Source organism: Astatotilapia calliptera, chromosome 22 (assembly GCF_964374335.1).
Source record: "Astatotilapia calliptera chromosome 22, fAstCal68.1, whole genome shotgun sequence".
In the NCBI taxonomy this organism is placed as follows: Eukaryota; Metazoa; Chordata; class Actinopteri; order Cichliformes; family Cichlidae; genus Astatotilapia; species Astatotilapia calliptera.
Window position 1 is genome coordinate 11,424,898 of NC_137442.1, and position 19,425 is coordinate 11,444,322.

Here is a 19,425-nt window from a genome sequence, read left to right on the forward strand (position 1 = left end):
CTATTTATAGCAACTGTTGCTATTTTAAAAAAAAAGAGAGAGAGAAAAGAAAATCTATCTTTTAGCCCTCTATCCACTCACCCTTCTTCCACAGAAACGATGACAGGCCAGTGCGGCTGTCCTTTCTGTTTGCTGTGGTCCTCCCCCTTTGCCTAACTCCTCTCACCATCTTCTCACCCGTCCATCCATTTAGTCTACTTGTACCATTGTTCAGATGCTCTTAGCAGAGGATGTATAATTCATTTCTCCTCCAGAGTGGTTGCACACCAGTCATGAATTTAGTCAGGGTGAGGAGGGGAAGGGGAAGGAGTGAGCTGGGAGGAGAGAATAAAGAAGCAGTGAGAGGGAGCAATGCATCGTGCCACGCATCTCAATTCGGCTTTGTTTAAAACATGGCCCGCTCATGTATGATCTTTGTATGGTTTAAATGGGGCTTCACGGGGCTCTGTTCTTTAATCAGGAATCAAACAGCAGGACTATAGCTGTGTCATGTTTGACATTTTTCTTTAAAGTAGTAATACACAACATAACATAATGACCGCTGACAGGTGAACAACACTGATTATCTCTTCATCATGGCACCTGTTAATGGGTGGGATATATTAGGGAGCAAGTGAACGTTTTGTCCTCAATATTGATGTGTTTAAAGTAAGAGAAATGGACAATTGTAAGGATTTGAGTGAGTTTAATAAGGACTAAACTGTGGTGCCTAGATGGCTGTTTCAGAGCATCTCCAACACTGCAGCTCTTGTAGGGTGTTCCCAGTCTGCAGTGGTTAGAATCTACCGAAGGTGGTCGAAGTCAGAAAGAGTGGCGAACCAGTGATAGTGTCACGGGTGGCCAAGGCTCACCGATGCACGTGGTTCATACGCTCAGCATCTGTGGGATGTGCTGGACAAACAAGTCTGATCCATGGAGGCCCCACCTCGGAACTCACAAGACTTAAAGGATCTGTTGGTGACAATTTGGTACCAGATTCCACAGCACAGCTTCAAGTGGTCAAGTGGAGTCCGTGCCTCAGTGGGTCCGGGCCGTTTTGGCACCGAAAAGGAGACCAACAGAATATTAGCCTCATAATATTACACCTGATAGGCGTTTGTAGTCCATCCATCTATAAGTAAGCCTTGTTAGTTAATGTGGCATATTTTAGAGCAACTTGCCTTTTGTCCTATTAGAAAACGAAGAAAGCTGGTTAAAGATGTCACACAAAGAGTCGGTCAGTGTGTTAACCAAGTGTAGAGTGATCCATAAACAATCAGTAGACTGCCTCACACTTTGAGTACAGGTATCAAAAAACACAAGTAAGAAAAGAGGCATGTGGGAGAGGAATAGTTCATATATAGTTATATATTAAAAGCTTTGCTTAAACAAAATTTAAATCATAAAAGTAGCAGAGGTAGTTAACGGTGACGTATCACAGCACGCGTACTATTTTAAGGCTATTTAAGGCATGGTTCATCTTGCTTTAGAATAGGTAACTCACTCCAATGATTCCTAATGTAGGGATTAAATCACAAATTAAAGATTTTAATTATTTTAATTACAGGTGGTTGGTATAGCAAAATGATATCACAACATTTCAAGAAAATCTCCAATAATTATTTTTCGGTCGATATAAGGAAAAACAAATACTAAATAACATCCAGTCAGACATTGCAGCTTGCAGGCAGGAGCATTTACTTATTGGTGCAAACAACATGAGCGACCTTTTTCCTTTTCCTTCTTTTCCAATGAACTAGTGTCACTGATGACAGACTGCCTAATTCACAGTGTGAATCCATTACCACAAGGTGCAGCAGCATTATAGTGCAATACATCAAATGCAAACCCAAAAGCAGCTTAGTCAGTGTTTTCCAAATGTCAAACATTTAAGTAAGTAATAATAATAATATTAACAAGTAAAGTGATGTAACCTTGAAACTTTTATAGAGCCTGCACATTACTATCAAATAATAGAACTTGAATTGATTAATATCTTCCATCTGAGATGTTATATCTTGGCTCAGACCTTTTAAGCAGTTGATTAAAGCCATGTAACTGCATCACTAATTTCCATCCACCACTTGGTCCTCCTGTCATGTAGAGTCTAACTAGTGAGATGCTCGGTTGATTACTTTTTGGTTTCACTTCAGCCGCCATGTCTCCTCTTTGTACTGGTGGTTTTGCCTCAAGTTGGGGTTTTTTCCCACCTTTAGCTGTAACAACTTTCTAGCAGTCTGGATTTGTGCACTAGCAACATAAATGCAGATTATATATATAATCAGTATCATGATAGGACACTTTTATATTGCGTACAAATTCACTTTTTAGAAGTAACGCCTCCAGCATGGCACCCTTTATTTTAACATTACAACAAATTATCATCAGGCTCATCACAACAGCTATATAATGGATTCAATGTATTGAGCATAATCATCTGTAAGCTGCTTTGCAAACCACCCCTGCCCCAGTTTTTTCTTTCCATTCTGTGTACAGCTCAATAAATATTAGATCTGTTGTTAGCTGTGGTATCAGCTTTGTTCTTTGCATCTCTGGCTCTAGCTTTTCTTCTGTTGCACATAAAGAGAGCTATACTGCCAAATATAAGTTACTTAAATTATTAATAAGAATCTTATTGTGACTTCATAGGTCCTCAAAAAGATTGTAATATTTTAAAAGCAAGTAAAGCACTAAGTGGTCTTTGTATTCTGGCATTTGGACAGGGTAACAGTAATCTGAACAAAATCTGAGTCATTCAGGCAACTTTTGTATTAGCTCAAGTGCTCTGTGACTATATAGAATAGAATAGACTTTATTGTCATTGCACATGTCACAAGTACAAGGCAACGAAATGCAGTTTGCATCCACCCAGAAGTGCTTTAGCCATGAGATCTATCTATGGTGTGATTCTAGGTCAGATATTTGAACAAATGTAGTGCACTCTCTCCCTTATTTTAAATGTGTTCACACTCTATTTCCCAGACGTATAGCATGTTGCAGTATGAGGAGGAACTATAGAAGTGAAATCTACTGTAGGTGGCCCCGCTGGTATGTTGAATGGCAGCACGGATATTGTTGCTGTTTTGTTTCAGTCCAGTCTGAACTGTGTCAGACTTGTAATTGCTCTCTGACAGTGGTCTCAAATAAGTCGCTAATTGGCAATTTTCCTGGCCGTGCTTGTCTGCCAACAAGCAGACTGGCATTTTTGTTTGGCCAGTAGAATAGAATAGAATAGAATAGAATAGAATTCAACTTTATTGTCATTGCACATGCACAGGTACAGGGCAACGAAATGCAGTTTGCATCCATCCAGAAGTGCTTTAGTGATATAGATATATTACAATATATATTAGCAATAATATAGATATGTAAGTATATTACAGAAATGGGTCTATTATGTTATAATGTACACGGTATGAAGTATGTTGTGAATATTCTATAACTATAAGTATGTACAGGCTGTAGTGAGTACAAGCTATGTACAGGATATGAACAGGATATAAATATGAAAAACTATACAGAATATGAAATAAATAACTTTACAGGAATCTGAGATATACAGCTATACAGAAATGGGAACTATGCAAGTTGTAAACAGTTGTAGGGTTAAAAATTATCGTATGTACAGAATGATTGTTTACACAGAGCTATACAGTAGTGCAGTTAAGATAAGTGAGATATAATTCCTACAGAGGCTATATAAAGTGCTAGTGGTTGTGAGTGGTGGTTCACTCCATGTTATTATTGTGTTTGAGGGTACAGTTGTCCATTGTGTGTGTGTGTGTGTATGTTCAGTCCATGAGTTAACGTGGGTCAGATGTCAGGAGGCAGAGTTCAGGAGTCTGACAGCTGTGGGGAAGAAGCTGTTCCGGTACCTGGTGGTCTTAGTCCGGAGGCTCCTGTAGCGCCTCCCAGACGGCAGGAGGGTGAAGAGTCCATGTGATGGGTGACTGGGGTCTCTGATGATTTTCCCAGCCCTTTTCAGACACCGCTTCCTGTAGATGTCTTTTATGGCAGGAAGTGGTGCTCCGGCGATGCGCTGGGCAGTTTTCACGACCCTCTGCAACGCCTTCCGGTCCGAGGCAGAGCAGTTCCCGTACCAGACTGTTATACAGTTGGTCAGGATGCTCTCGATGGTGCAGCGATAGAAGTTCACCAGGATGTCTGAGGACAGGTGGTTCTTCCTCAGAGTCCTCAAGAAGAAGAGGCGCTGGTGAGCCTTCTTGACCAGCTTGGAGCAGTTGGTCGTCCAGGTGAGATCCTCGGAGATGTGGACTCCCAGGAACTTGAAGCTGCTCACACGCTCCACAGCCGTCCCCTTAATGTGGATGGGTGGATGTGGGTCAGCATTCCTCCTGTAGTCTACGATGAGCTCCTTGGTCTTCTCTGTGTTAAGCAGCAGGTTGTTTGTGTCGCACCACTCAGCCAGACGATCCACCTCCTCCCTGTAGGCGGCCTCATCGTTGTCACTGATGAGGCCAATCACCGTGGTGTCATCTGCAAACTTAATGATGGTGTTGGAACCGTCAGCAGGTCTGCAGTCGTGGGTAGTAGATAGCTGTCGTCCTTTTATACCCTCCCCAAAGCCTATGTGTCTATCCAAGATATCAAGGACATTCAAATATGTATTTATTGCAGGCAATTATATGAGACACATTGCACGGTTGTGCTTTTTTTTCCCCTCCTTTTTTCAAGTTCATTCGGTTACTCTTTTTAGACCTTTAAGTAAAGCCGAATGTGCGGCTTTCGAAAAACATGTTTTTTGACCTTTTATCCAAGCAGACTTCAGGTGTGATGAAAAGGGTTTTTGACTTCCATTCCACATGAATGAGACGCTGGTGTTTTTAGAACAAGTGCTCAGGTTTTATGATGACAAATGGCCTATTTTAGTGACACCTAACAAGTCACTGCTAGCTGTCACTTCTGCTCCTGCATCACTGCCTGATGAGACTAAAATAGTGTTCGAGTCTGACACCTCCTGAAAAACACAACTAAAAATAAGCCCTTCATGGAGGAAATGGTACGATACGGTTTTACACAGAGTAATACAAGCCTTCTGCCAATATGTGACTATTATCATTCATCTCTTACATGCATGCAAATTGATTCACAGGAATTGCTTTTGCTGTTTTCTTTTTTAAGTCATCTGCCTGAGACATGTCCTTGAATGCCAATTTGTGGCAGTCATAACACAAGTTTTTACACAGATTTCCAGTTGTTTTTTTTATCAAGGCAATCAACTGTGCAGGATTTTTGAGGGGGAAAAAAACAGAAGAAAAAAGGCTTTTGTGGCTAAAGATAAACTCTCCTGCTGTAGTGCTCAGCCAGTCTTGGGTTATGCTGAGAATGTCGTCAATTTACAATGCAATATTTTTCCATAAAAACTGAAAGTCTTAGGCAAGTGTAACATGGAAAAAAATTTAGTGTGGTCCACTGAAGTCCAAAGAAAATGTTTCTTTCCGTCTGGAGTAATTTGTATTTCGTGGCATGGCAACAAAATGATCTAGCACAGCTGGCATCAGTGACAACAGAGTCGACATGAAGTCAGGTGGGTTGCTGAGCGGCTTGCAGTTGTTACAGAAACTGTTGGCAGGTTACAGAATATTCAATAGCACACACGTAATGAGATGTGCCAGTTTGCTGAGAGACTAGCTGATCTGTGCTGGCACTGATATCATCTGATCTGCCAGGCCGGCAGCTGAGCTCGACTTTGTAGCCTGCCTGAACTTGTTGGAATTTTCAACTTATGGATGCCTGAACGCTGGCTTTGCTGGTAGTTCCACACTAACAAAATTCTCTTTGTCTTCTTTACTTTTAAGAGCATGAGATTCATAGAAGGGTCATTACATTAAGGATAGAAAAACTAAATTTCTGATGTATGAGACAACTCCTTTGCTGTTGTGCTTTTTCACAGTTTTCAGTTAAGTTGTCTTTTTGGAGAACTTGTCATGGTTCTTCTGTGGATGTTTGCCTGTTTATGTAAATTCCAGATTATCTCCGTGGGGGCATATCATCTCCTGCATAACTTGCTCATCTTCTTGTTTGCAGAAGATATTTTTGTGCCTTACATTTGGGTTGTTCTCATCATGTAGAATCATTCTGGGACTTGTCTCTCTGATGTTAGTGAATAATAGATAACACTTAGCTTTTTCCTGAAACTTTGCTGTTATTATTTATGCTCTAATACAGATTTTGGATAACTGTCTGCAAACAGTCCACTGTATTAAGAACTGTCTGGTAGTAGGAGACAGGTTGCATTACAATGAACTACTGAGACTTTCACTGGCTTACTCACCATAAGTCACTCTCTGCTGCCATCTTGTGGAATTTCTGAAGTGTAGCGTTCAGTGTGTGAGGACTGGGTTATTCAACATGTGTTGCTCACAGTTTGGAATTTCACCAGGAAATTTAATAATCTAACATTTAAGAGAACTGTAAAAAGAGACCATTAAAAAAAGATGTTATACTATTACAGAAACGATGTAGTACTCTTGTGTACTACACAAGCATTGAAAGGCCCATTTATAGAAAACTGCAATCTTAATTTATTAGCTAGTAGCTAGTACATACCTTAGCTAGTACATACCTGAACCTAAGTGATTCAAATGTAATGCAAAGCACCTCCAGTTAAAATTGCAATACTACACTTTCGTCCTATTTATGGCAAATGTCTGCTGTTACCCTTTGCTAATCACTTGGAAATGTTTGCCTCTGACACACTCAGCTGTTCACTGCAACCTGAGCCAGAATGGCATCGACCACCAGATGTGCCAGGAGAATATGACGTCACAGCTGGAGGAGGAAGAAGAGTCTGTGGACGTGGGGTCTGTCCTGCTGGATGACGACAGCCCAAGCTATCAGGATGTCAGCCCTCCTAGGTACCAGCGGCGCTCCCCGCCACACCGATCTGTCTCAGAGTCTGAGCTGACCCGGGTAAGACTATCTATCATAGCATAGCATATATTGTTTTTGTTTTTCAATTTTTAATTTTTCAATTATTAATTATTTAATCTCCTGTTATTTCAAGCATATAACAACTCCAACTCCTCTTTTTCTTTGCAAATCTGTACTCTGTGTCTCCATAGTGCCATATGGCAGCGGTCCCCAACCTTTTTTGTGCCACCGACCGGTTTAATGTCAGACAATATTTTCACAGACCTGCCTTTAGGGTGGCGCAGATAAATACAACAAAATAAAATGATACGAGCAAGACACAAACTGGGGTATTTTTCAAATATAATAATAAATGCGAATTCACTGTGTAATTGCCTAACTTTATTGGCAGCATCCTCCTACAATGACCAACAAATTGAGTGTAACATCCTTCTCTCTGTCCCTTAATACTCTCTGGTCACTATGGTAACGTGTAAATATTTCTTTGAAAACACACAACTACAACACGGGAAAAGACCCAGGGAAACCGAGTTAACGATAAAAAAAACCCCCTGGAAACCATAAATTTCACACCCGAGCCTCAACTGTCGCAGCCCGGAACCAAACGACTCACTGGTATCAGTCTGTGTCCCGGGGGTTGGGGACCGCTGCCATAGTGTCTTCATAGTGTTTTCTATCATACTGCAGCTAAGGGGCGCCAGAGTCAGCAGTTTTCAGACTCATGGTAACTGTAAGAGAAGCTTGGATTAATAAAAGAAAACAGGTGACTGATGGCTAATATTTATATTACATGTTTGTCCATTAAGTCTGTGAGTTAGACACGTGAGTTTAGAATTGAAATAGTCAGGGGGAGTGTGTTCTCACTACTGGGATGATTTGGGTGACGGTGCTGTGTGAGTATTGCAGGTGGCAGCATGCTGAATGACCAGTTGCTAGCAAATGCTAAATACACTGAACTGTTACATGTATTATCTTTTATATTATTTGGGGGGTACAGACTGTTTAATGTCTTTTGATGCGTAGTGTTTTGAAAAATTCAGGGCTGCTAGGTACATTTTAAAAAAGAATGTCTCTTTGCATTTGTTGAGGGAGTTGTAGTTTGATCTTTAACTGTGAAATTTTCAAAAGGTTTTTAATGCCTTTGAAAAATCCATCAAGTCCACAGACTGTGCGTAAAAGTTGGATATAAGCTCTCAGTGTGTCATAAATATATATTTATTTTAAAAGCCAGAATGGGCAGAATGAAAGTGTGGCTGTATAGAAGTCTATGAGAAAAAGGACCTTAATCCTCATTTGACTAAAACATTTTGCCCAGTTATGGTCTCAGCTGCTATTTTCTGATCTTTTTTCCTTTCAGCATAATGTTGTAAATCAATCAAATCTAGAGTAAAATAAACAATAAACCTGGAAATAAAACCTGCTTTGGGGGTGACTGTTATTTCAGTTTTTATTGCTTTATGGCTGATTAGCTGCAAACGTGTTTGCTCTACATTCTGGCTTGACAGCAAGCTTCAGGTTGTCCAATTTTTTGTGTCCAAATTCCCAAAATAAATATAGGCCACCTCGAGCGCACTAAAAACTGAAATGATGAAAGTCTTAGTATTAGATTTACACTTGTGACCCCTCAAATTAGCTGCTTTGTTTTGGATAAAAGTGTAATTACTGTGTTTTCTTAAGTGCTAATTAGCAAATGCTGGAATGCTAACAGGCTAAACCAAGTTAATGAAATGCTCCACTGTATCTAAACAAAAGTATAGCACTTGAAACACTGTAGCACAAGTTCTCAGATCTCACAAGGAATTCACATAGCATGCTTAACTGCACTGTGGTGATATAACTGCACTTATTACTCTTATTTGATGATACATTGATGGTATTTGTTGTCACATTATGTGGACGGCACACATCCTTTTGCTTTCCACGCACAAAATAGTATGCCAGTCATGTAGATAAAGTAACCCCTTATGTTTCTGTCCACCTTGTAAGCACCAACAATAACTTTAATGTGGAATAAGCAGTGACAGACAAGCTGTTGTTTTCCTTGGTGTCCCTGATAATAGATGAAAGGACCCATCAACAGCAGTGAAGACTCATAAGTTGTTTCCTCTCCAGAAATAGACGGATTGGGAGAGTAGTGTTTACTTCCAACGTATGCAAACTGCCATATGCTCTTTTTCTTTCCTGATCAACAGTTACGACAATGAAAGAAGATTAAAGTACTTTGAGTCAGACACCAGCTTCTGTGTAAACCTCTTTGAAATACCAGACCTGCAGCCTGGCCTGGTTGAATTAGTGCAAACAGAAAGTTGCAGAAATTATTTGACAACTTTCAGCCTCAATGTCACATGTCCCTGTGCGATAGATTTAATATCTCCTATCTTTGGAAAAATCTAAGTAGACTAGTCTAGAAAGAGTTTAATTATGTCTCATAGTAATCTGTACTATCAAGCTTTGGAGACACAGGACAGATAGTATTTATTAGTACTTACAGGATTTGAGGTTAATTAAATGGTGTTCAATTTCAATTAGTATTACATATGTGTGCTATTATATGACCACATTCTTTCACATTCTGTATGGCTCGGCATATTATTTTTGATTTCATAAATATGCATGCACTACCAAGTCTAAATCACGGTGATGCTTCAAAACCTCCCGTTCCCTCATATCAAAGTCCTCATAAGTGAAACTCTCACCACTCGGCTGTCATCTAGGGAATGCCTCCTGGCAGTTATATGTGCAGTAGGTGATAATCTTAAAAAGCACAGAGCATAGAAACTGCAACCAAATCCTGTACTGTGATACTTAAAAAATTTGATGTTTATTTGCTGCAAAATAAGGTTTGAGCACCTTAGCGTCAATGTCTTTACCTGATCCTGCCAGAGTGTTTTACTAATATAGATAATAATAATATTATGGGTGAAAAGCCAAGAAAAGTACACTTTCCTACATCTTTACAACAATCTTAACAACAACATTTGTGCTGCGAGCAGGCGTCAGTGGCTCATATGTTCCCAGGTTACACTGTTGTTTGGCTCCTTGCCTCCTCTGTTACAGTATTTTCCCCTTAGATTTCTCTTCAGCACTCCCTGATTGTCATGTCCCCTCATTACAATGTCTCAACTCATTTGCTTGTTGGTCTTTGTGTGGTGCCAAGTCAATGGACCCATCAAGGCAAGACCATTGAAGGTGCCGTGTGGAGTGTTGCACCATCAAATGTTGCTGCCCGGGGTGCATCAAGCCTCTCAAGTTTAACTGGGAACAGTTAAAACATCTTGCCATCAGTTCATGCCTTGTCTCTCCTCAGACCACTGCGGGTTTGTACTCAACAGTGCCAAACTGGGCCACTTGATAAGTGTTGCTCTTTCAGATATGTTCCCGTCCAGTCATCTGGCTGCAACTTCACCCTTGCCAGTCACTTAGTTCTTTACTGCTGCCCATTTGCGCAGCTTTAACAGCCAAATGTTCAGTTATAGTCTAATTAATCCCAGACCTTGAAATGCATCATTGTATAATCAATGTTATTCACTACATCTGTGAGCAGTCGTAATGTTTTGGCTTGTCCGTGTATATGCATATGAGTCCAGGGACTATATATCTTGCAAATAGAAATTCTAATCAAATGTTGTTGGCTGTTAAATAACAGCAGCCACGCAGATGAAACTGAGAGTCTGTATTAATTCTAGAGTCAACACAGCACTCGTGATTGATACCTCGCCCTGAGAAATCTAAATCCTGTTTAACTGAAACTTTCCGGTGCCACATTCGAGTGCTTTTTCAGCCCTACAAACACATTTCAGTTGATAGAAGAGAAACGTTACCAAGCTTCATCGGCTTTTCCGGTGAGAAACTCAACATTTTGTCAGGATTGCTGACTAAGAGGGAGAGTTTGATGCTAGGGCTCATTCATCTCATTTTTCATGTGGAGTGTAAGTACCTGTTTTAACGATCCATCAATTAGCACTGAATAAATGTGAAGACATAATAAATCCAGACCTTTGTGCCATTCTGTGGAACAGCATACAGCAGGTCATTTCAGTTCATCACATCAGCGGCGTTAATTTTTAAATATTGGATTAAAGTTGAATCATGCGCCTGCTCGGATTTATAATCGAGTCAAGGCTCAGCCATAGATTAAACATGAAGCATAAAACAGCCATTTAGACTCTGTGGATAGCTATAACATCCATAGCAAATAACCTCATCTCAGTCGTAATCAATATGAAGCCCAAGGTGAATATATCTTGTTTGGTGTTAACACGCCCTGCTATGCTTTATGGACCCCGCTGAATCCCAAGGTCAGGTGCTCTGAAGGGATCTGGTGTACTTTCTTTGATGTGCCTGAGTAAAGTTGGCATCGCCTGTAAATCCAATTTCAAACAGAGGCTCCTTATTAAGGCTTATTAATTTTTCCAGCACAGCGTGTTATTCTGTCAGCTATCCACAGCTCTCTGGACTCCTCTCTACCCTGTCCACTCACACATACACGCACCCGTATCACGGTTTCATCCCAATTCCTGTATGTAACAGATTAATTAATACAGGGAATTTTCATCTCCTGCCAGCTCTTGCCGAGAGAAATGGAGCGAGGCAGAAAGAAAAGAAAGCGAGAGAGAACATGCCAGAGCTGTTAATTAGCTGTGCAGTGGAGATAGGGCAGGCGACACAGGGCTCCGTGTCTCAGACACCCATTCACTCAGTCAACATGACATTAATGGCAGCTGCCTTGCTCTTCTTAGTGCTTCTCCGTCAGTCTGCAGTTAAACGTGGAGGCAGTGTTTAGTGGTGACACTAGAGGGTAGTATATAACAGGGAATGTGACTCATGTAACATAAGGAAGTTCAGGGTGGAGGAAGAAGGAAGCGTCTAATACAACCTTTCAGTTTTCCCGCTGCTGTTGAGAACTGAGGGATGGAATTAAAAGGTAAAATCAAGATTAGATTTAGAGTCTAGAATTATAACTTATACAAAGAATGAGATATAATGTGGTAGCACTTTGTTTTAAGACCTTATGTAAATACAGGATTGCATTTTTGAGAAGCTGTGAGTATATTGGTATATTTAGCTATAACAGTGTTTCCAAATAAGCTGTAATGTTGTCTAGAATAAAAACCAAAATACAATTTTGCAAATTTGCAGTTGATTTAATCTCTAGATTTAATTGAAAGTAAAAATAAAAAAACAATCGAAATGTTGAAACTAATGAGCTTTTTTCTTTTAATATACACTGATTAGCCATGTGACTAACACCAATAATTTTATTACAATGCAATTTTCTGCTTGGGAAATTCAATTTCTGGCATTCATTTGGTTTTTACTCGGACCACTTGTTGTTGCTGAGATGCAAACTACCCCTGGCAGGGCCGTTTTTAAAAAAAAAAAAAAAAAAAAAAAAAATACTGCACACAGTATTATAGACAGTGGTTTTAATGTTGACTTGTTTACACTCACATTGAAATTTATGTCAGCAGCACATTTAAGAGAACCACTGTCTTGCATCCTGATCCATTTTTAACACTTTAAGCATTTCAGTAGTTTTGATAATTATATTTTCAAATGATACATTTTCCCGTCCTTTACTGATGTACAATCAGCACTGTTTAACATTTTAGGACCTAGTTTATCATATATTTAGCTTAATTCATCCACCCATCTATTGTCCAGTTGGGGGTTATAGGGTATCCTATCCCAGTTGTCGTAGGTTTCCATCATCTTGCTAAAATAAGCAAAGCCTTTTCCTGAAAAAAAGATGTCTGGATAGCATTAATGGTGTTTTCACAGTAGTTCAAGGTTTCCGTGTGCACTCATGCACCACCATGAATGGTTCAGGAGTTAATCATCCACCAATTGAAAGATCACTCTCTGGCTCCTCCAGTCTGCATGTTGCATGTCCTTGGGCAAAATACTGAACACTAAATTCAGTATTTTGCTGATACTGTGCGATCAAACATCAAGAGTTTGTGAGTCTGGTATAATAGTTAGAAAGCTCTTAAAGGCATAGAATAAACCTCTGTTTGAATGAGTGTGTGAAGGTGTGACTGTGGCGTGTTGGTGACTTTTGAAATGAGCACTGATAATAGGCTCTCTTCTTTCTACTTGAGGCATCCATAATTTTATGAAAATAAGTTCAGATTGGCTGTCAGGACCTTGTATTGTCTATGAAAGTTTATGAGCCAGTGTGGGAATTGTTTTTCAATCTTCTAGTCTTCATAGTTATTTATTTGAAGTGAATTGCTAGCACATTAAATAAGCATTTATACAAAACAAAGCAATTGAAAAACTCTAAAATTACATGATTCTGTTTTTGCCGAGGCGAGCCGTGTGGAGTTGGAAAAAGGACCCAAGAGCAAGCAGTGTATGAAAAGATTAGTGGAGTTTATTTACAAGGTGTCAGTGGCAGGAACAGAAAACGAATAATGAGACAAACTAACGGAAACCTAAACTGGGAAAACTAAAGAGCAACTGAATGAACAAAAGCATAAGGAAACACAAAACACTGAGTCCTCAGACTCAGGACCATAACAGTACCCCCCCCCCTCCCCTCAAGGGCTGGCACCAGACAGCCCAACAGAAACACAAAAACGGACCAAAACCAAAAAACCCCCCCACGAACCAAAAAACAGAAAACGACCCGACCAGGGCGGGCGGTGGGGGTCCAGGACGGAGGGACACAGTCCGAAAAGGCCCAGACGGACAAGGTCAGGGGGCCGACCCGGAGGCCAAAACAGTTCAGTTCCGGGGGCCGACCGTGTGAAAGGCAGCGGCAGTGGGGCAGGTCCGGAGGCCGGCCACGTGGAAGGTAGTGGCGGCGTTCAGGAGGGCGTTCAGGAGGGCGTTCAGGAGGGCGTCCACGGTGGCGGAGATGCCCAACAAGCAGCCTGGCAGATGACCGACGATGTGGAGGTGGTAGTAGGGGACCTGAAGGCTGCGTGGCCCCTGCAGCCCCAGGCGAAGCGGAGGCTGGACCAGACGAAGCTGATGAGGATGCTGGAGCCGGACCAGGCGACGAGGATGATGAGGATGCTGGAGCCGAACCAGGCGACGAGGATGATGAGGATGCTGGAGCCGGACCAGGCGACGAGGATGATGAGGATGCTGGAGCCGGACCAGGCGACGAGGATGAGGATGATGCTGAAACCGGACCAGGCGAGGCCGAAGACTCTGAGGCCGCAGCAGGCGAGGGTGATGAGACTGCAGCTGGTGGCTGGATGGGCTCCTCGGGCCCCCCAGCTGACGAGGCAGATGGCTGGACGGGCTCCTCGGGCCCCCCAGCAAAAACAGTCTCAGAACCAGTGGGCACTGGAGCCCCTGGCACACACAGAACAGAACCAGCAGGTGCGGAGACCTCTGGCAGGAACGCAACAGAACCAGCAGGCACACGGGCCTCTGGCAGGAACGCAACAGAACCAGCAGGCACACGGGCCTCTGGCAGGAACGCAACAGAACCAGCAGGCGCGGAGACCTCTGGCAGAGACAGAACAGAACCAGCAGGCGCGGGGACCTCTGGCAGAAACAGAACAGAACCAGCAGGCACAGTGGCCCCTGGCAAACACATAGCAGACTTCAGCTGCCCAGAGCGTTGACTCTGCTCAGGCAGTGACAGCTGGGTGCAGTCCTCAGCTGGCTTCTTGACCTCCAGGGATCCAGAATCAGCTGGGGGCTGAATCCCGGCCTCTGGGGAGGCCCTGGAGTGTGTCGCAGTCTCAGAACTGGCCAGCTTTTGAGGACTGTTGACAGTATTGTTAGATTTGTCTCTCTGCTTGTAGTGGATGGGCGAGGAGCAGTGTCTTTCGGGTAGAATTGACTTGTATGGTTTTACAGGTGGAACAACTGACACAGGATGCAGGGCTGGTGGCTGCTGAACAGGAGGCTGAACTGAGGGTGACTGACATAGTGGTTGTGATGACAACGGTGGTGGAATTAGAGACTGAGCTTGAGGCCGCGCGGCTAACTGAGCTTGAGGCCGCGCGGCTAACTGAGCTTGAGGCCGCGCGGCTAACTGAGCTTGAGGCCGCGCGGCTAACTGAGCTTGAGGCCGCGCGGCTAACTGAGCTTGAGGCCGCGCGGCTAACTGAGCTTGAGGCCGCGCGGCTAACTGAGCTTGAGGCCGCGCGGCTAACTGAGCTTGAGGCCGCGCGGCTAACTGAGCTTGAGGCCGCGCGGCTAACTGAGCTTGAGGCCGCGCGGCTAACTGAGCTTGAGGCCGCGCGGCTAACTGAGCTTGAGGCCGCGCGGCTAACTGAGCTTGAGGCCGCGCGGCTAACTGAGCTTGAGGCCGCGCGGCTAACTGAGCTTGAGGCCGCGCGGCTAACTGAGCTTGAGGCCGCGCGGCTAACTGAGCTTGAGGCCGCGGTTCAAATGAATAAACAGTCCTAGTATCATCAGAGCTGGTGTTAATGGTCTCTGGGTTATATGTCACAGTTTTAGCAGACCCTGGGTTGGCTGACACGGGTTTAACAGTTTCAGAAGAACAACAGCCCTTTGCTTTCACTGAAGTCTTAAAAATGCCAACCTGGGAGAGATCGGTTACCACGAAGGTAGGTAGGCTTAGCGAATTAGCTCCCACTGACACACCCCGAACAATCCCGGAAGAAAAAGTCTTAAGGTCCGAATTGGAACTGTTATCCTTCCTACTCACCTCAGTCGGCCGCTCTGATATCCTGGGGTCCGACTGTGGCGAGGGGCGTCGACGGCGTGAGTGCTGATCCCCATTTGAAGGCTGGACCGACGGGCCGGGCAGGACACTCTCCGTCGGGTCGGGGAGTGAAGCATGAGTTGCAGGGTGGGTGGTAGCAAGGGGGAGAAGATGAAGCTCGTTCAGAACAAAATTCTGTGTGAGCGGGTGAAGTGAGCTGAGCAACCAGGGGAGACCAGAAAGTAAGCGCTGTAGCCGAACAGCTATGCTTTGGCGGAATTCTCTCCCCTCATGCTCCAGCCATAGGTTAATTAATTTGTCCACTGAGTACATAATGTCCTCCCGGAGCTCCTCGGGCGGGTTGACTGCTGCTGGGTCCATAGTGGCCGGTTCGTACTGTCACGGCTGCCGAGGCGAGCCGTGTGGAGTTGGAAAAAGGACCCAAGAGCAAGCAGTGTATGAAAAGATTAGTGGAGTTTATTTACAAGGTGTCAGTGGCAGGAACAGAAAACGAATAATGAGACAAACTAACGGAAACCTAAACTGGGAAAACTAAAGAGCAACTAGAAATCCACAGGACACGGGGTGAAAGGCAGAGAGACGCAGACTGACGGAGGATACAAAAACGCAGAGAGACACAGATGAATGCAGAAAAGCGCGGACTTACATGGAGTAATACAGACGAACTGGCAACAGGCAGGAGAACACACAGGGCTTAAATACACACACCAGTAATCAGGGGATAAGAGACAGGAGGGCAACACAGCTGGGAGAAATCAGAGCTGACGGGACAGGGGAAATGTAAACTGAACACACTCACATCAGACATGAACCTTCAGAATAAAACAGGAAATTAACAGACAGAGAACCAGACAGGACACTGAACTTGACAGGCAGACTCATGAGCAGACACAATAACACCATGGACAGACAGAGGGAACACAGAGAAGTGGGAGCAGGCAGGCAAAGAACAGAAACCTAACAAATGGCAAAATAACAACAGAATACACACTCGGAATGAACAAAAGCATAAGGAAACACAAAACACTGAGTCCTCAGACTCAGGACCATGACAGTTTTTGCATCCTACATTTATAGTAATGTGCAAAAGGACACAACTTTCAGATACTGTTTACCTAGGCCAGTCACTTTTCTGAGCCCTCTGCTATACACTCTCTTCACCCATGACTGTATTTCCTCCTGCGCGTCCAATCTCATTGTTAAGTTTGCAGATGACACTACAGTGCTCGGACTTATATCCAACAATGATGAGACAAACTATAGGACAGAGGTGCAACAACTAGAGTCATGGTGCCACGACAATAACTTGGTCTTAAACACCAAAAAGACCAAGGAGATCATTGTAGATTTCCGGAAGAGGGGTCATAACAACCATCTGCCTCTCTTCATTGGCAGTGAGGCGGTGGAGAGGGTGAGCAGTTTTAAATTCTTGGGGGTAACTGTGACCGAGGACCTGTCCTGGGGCAACCATATCACCTCAGTTGTACGGAAGGCCCAACAGCGCCTCTACTACCTGAGGAGACTGCGGAGCGCACACATTCCCAGATCTCTGATGTTGAACTTCTACAACTGTGCCATCAGCAGCGTTCTGACGTATGGATTTCTAGTGTGGTTCCCCAGCTGCACCAAGGCCGATCAGCAAGCACTCCAGCGGGTGGTGAAAGAAGCTGGCAGAATTATTGGAACAAGTCTGCCAGAGATCAGTAATATCTTCCCCACTCGCTGTCTGAGGAGGGTGCACAGTATCCTGCGGGACCAACATCACCCTGCGCGCCACCTTTTCCATCTGCTGCCCTCAGGGAGAAGGTACAGGTCTATACAGGCCAGAACATCCAGACTGGCCAACAGCCTGTATCCACAGGCTGTGAGGCTCCTGAACTCTCTGCCCCCCTCTCACGGACAATAACCATATCCAACTTCTTAATAGCAATGAACTGGTCTGCATTGGTGCATCATATCCTTATTCTCTTCCCCCTCCTGCCCCCCCCCCCCTCTTTCTTAAATAGATAACTATCATATCTGATATCATATCTCACAGTACAATAATATTGAATGGGTTGCATTGTTGTATTTTGTCATGTTTCTCAGGTCTTTGTCTGAATTTCTACGAACATTATTGCTAAGGATTGTCTTATTGCATTGGAGTCACACTGGGTTAAATATGTACACTTGGGTTTTAAGGGGTATTTATTATTTTCTTCTTTTTTTTTTTTTTTTTTTTTTTTTTTGGGCTGTATGGAAGCCCCAAACGCAATTTCATTGTTCTTGACAATGACAATAAATAAATAAATACTAAATACACTTCACATACAAAAAAACCCAATAGCTCTTTGGGAATTGTTATCATGAATTCAATATGCCTGTCAGAAATTATGTTTTGGTTTTTTGTTTTTTGTCTGCTGTTACAATAGTTAAAATTGTGTTTTTGCTTAGTTGTCTTATCTGTTTTGTGTCAACACTGGTTCATCCCTTGAGTAAAGTGCCATTTTTATGCCTGAGTGATTCATAGGTCAGTGCTGTTAAGTGGCTTAGCAAAGAAAAGAGAAAACCATTCCTTTAAAAATGAACAAGTACAAAGGCTGGAAAATCGGTGCAAAAGCAATGTCCAAAAAAATACTTTGAAAGACCTTCAGAAAGCCTAAAGACAACAAAACAACAAAGTCTGGTTGTTTAGAAGCAAAATATTAAGAAACGCTGACTTTTACACGCAACTTTTGGTACTGTGTGAACATTACTTCCATTTTTTTTTTCATACCTGTTTAGGACAAAAAGGGAATCAGCTACGATTTATTCAACAAACACCGCTGCGCCTAATGAAGGCTACTAGACAACGGTTTTAAATAAAAGGAACAGCACTTTGCTATCAAATAGCTATCGAGTATTTGTTCTGCCCTTGTGTGCATTTGCTCAATAAATGAACTCTGCCACTTTATATTGTCCAGGGAAATATCCAGAGCCGAGGTTGAATTTGAGTTATTTCTGGTAACTAAGCAAAACTCAGACGAACTAATAAATCTGTTTCACTTCATAAGCTCCTTGTGGTCAGTTTAGCACTAAATTCAAATTATTGACAAGACAATGTCCTTACATGAGCTAATTGCTGCTGTAGTTAACATTTTTAATTGAGTGAAAAGCCATTTGACCCTGCAATCAGCCCGACAATCTTGGAGGCAAAATGAAAACCGCGGCACGGGGATGAGGGGGGTTTGCAGTTCTCCTAAGAAACAATTATTGCCGTACAACACCACTGCCAAATTCACTCTCTCAGTCACATGGTGTTTGTCTCTGGAATGCTTTTCAGCGCTTTTTAATTCCCAGCTCTTTTTTGTATTCCAATACTGTCCTCACAAAGGGGCCATGTGATTGCCTCTTGATTAATTTAGCTGAGTGCATTCATATTGGATCTTTAAATGCTTATCAGCGTTAGTGGGATTACATGCTTCATTATGTATGTAATAGTTGTTTTTTTCCAGTGTGACTGGAAATGTATGTTTTTCGCAGACTCTGGTTCATCTTAGGGTTGTGCGTTTTCCCCCCAAAAGGCTTTATTTCTCATCTTTTAATTTTTGAGGTTGTCCTTGCTCTGTTGCTAAGGTAACGTGAAGAATACTGGAAGCTCTACTGGGCTTTCAGATATCAATTAAATCCAAGGACATCACAACACTGTACGCATATCGGCACAGATGGCGGTCATATAAATGTGCCGCGTGCGCGCGTATGCATTGCATTTATGCGCATTCCTTCCAGTGTGAACGCATTTGTGCGAACGGGCTGCACATGTGGATAAATGCGTGCGTCTTTGTGTGCTCGTTCCCAGACGTATTCCACTTAGAAATAAAGCGGGCTTCCTCTCTCACCCCTGCGCTGTCACTCAAAACTCTAATTGGCCTGGAGTC

General features: G+C 43.0%; 1 protein-coding gene across 2 annotated transcripts in view; it reads left to right on the plus strand.

Annotated features, from left to right (window-relative positions):
* Nucleotides 1–19,425, plus strand: part of samd12 (sterile alpha motif domain containing 12) — a 128,931-nt gene that overhangs the window by 19,888 nt on the left and 89,618 nt on the right. For both annotated transcript variants that reach the window (XM_080296400.1, XM_080296399.1), the window contains exon 2: nt 6,704–6,912. In XM_080296400.1, the coding sequence (XP_080152526.1) occupies nt 6,704–6,912 (209 nt within the window). The remainder of the gene's footprint in view (nt 1–6,703; nt 6,913–19,425) is intronic.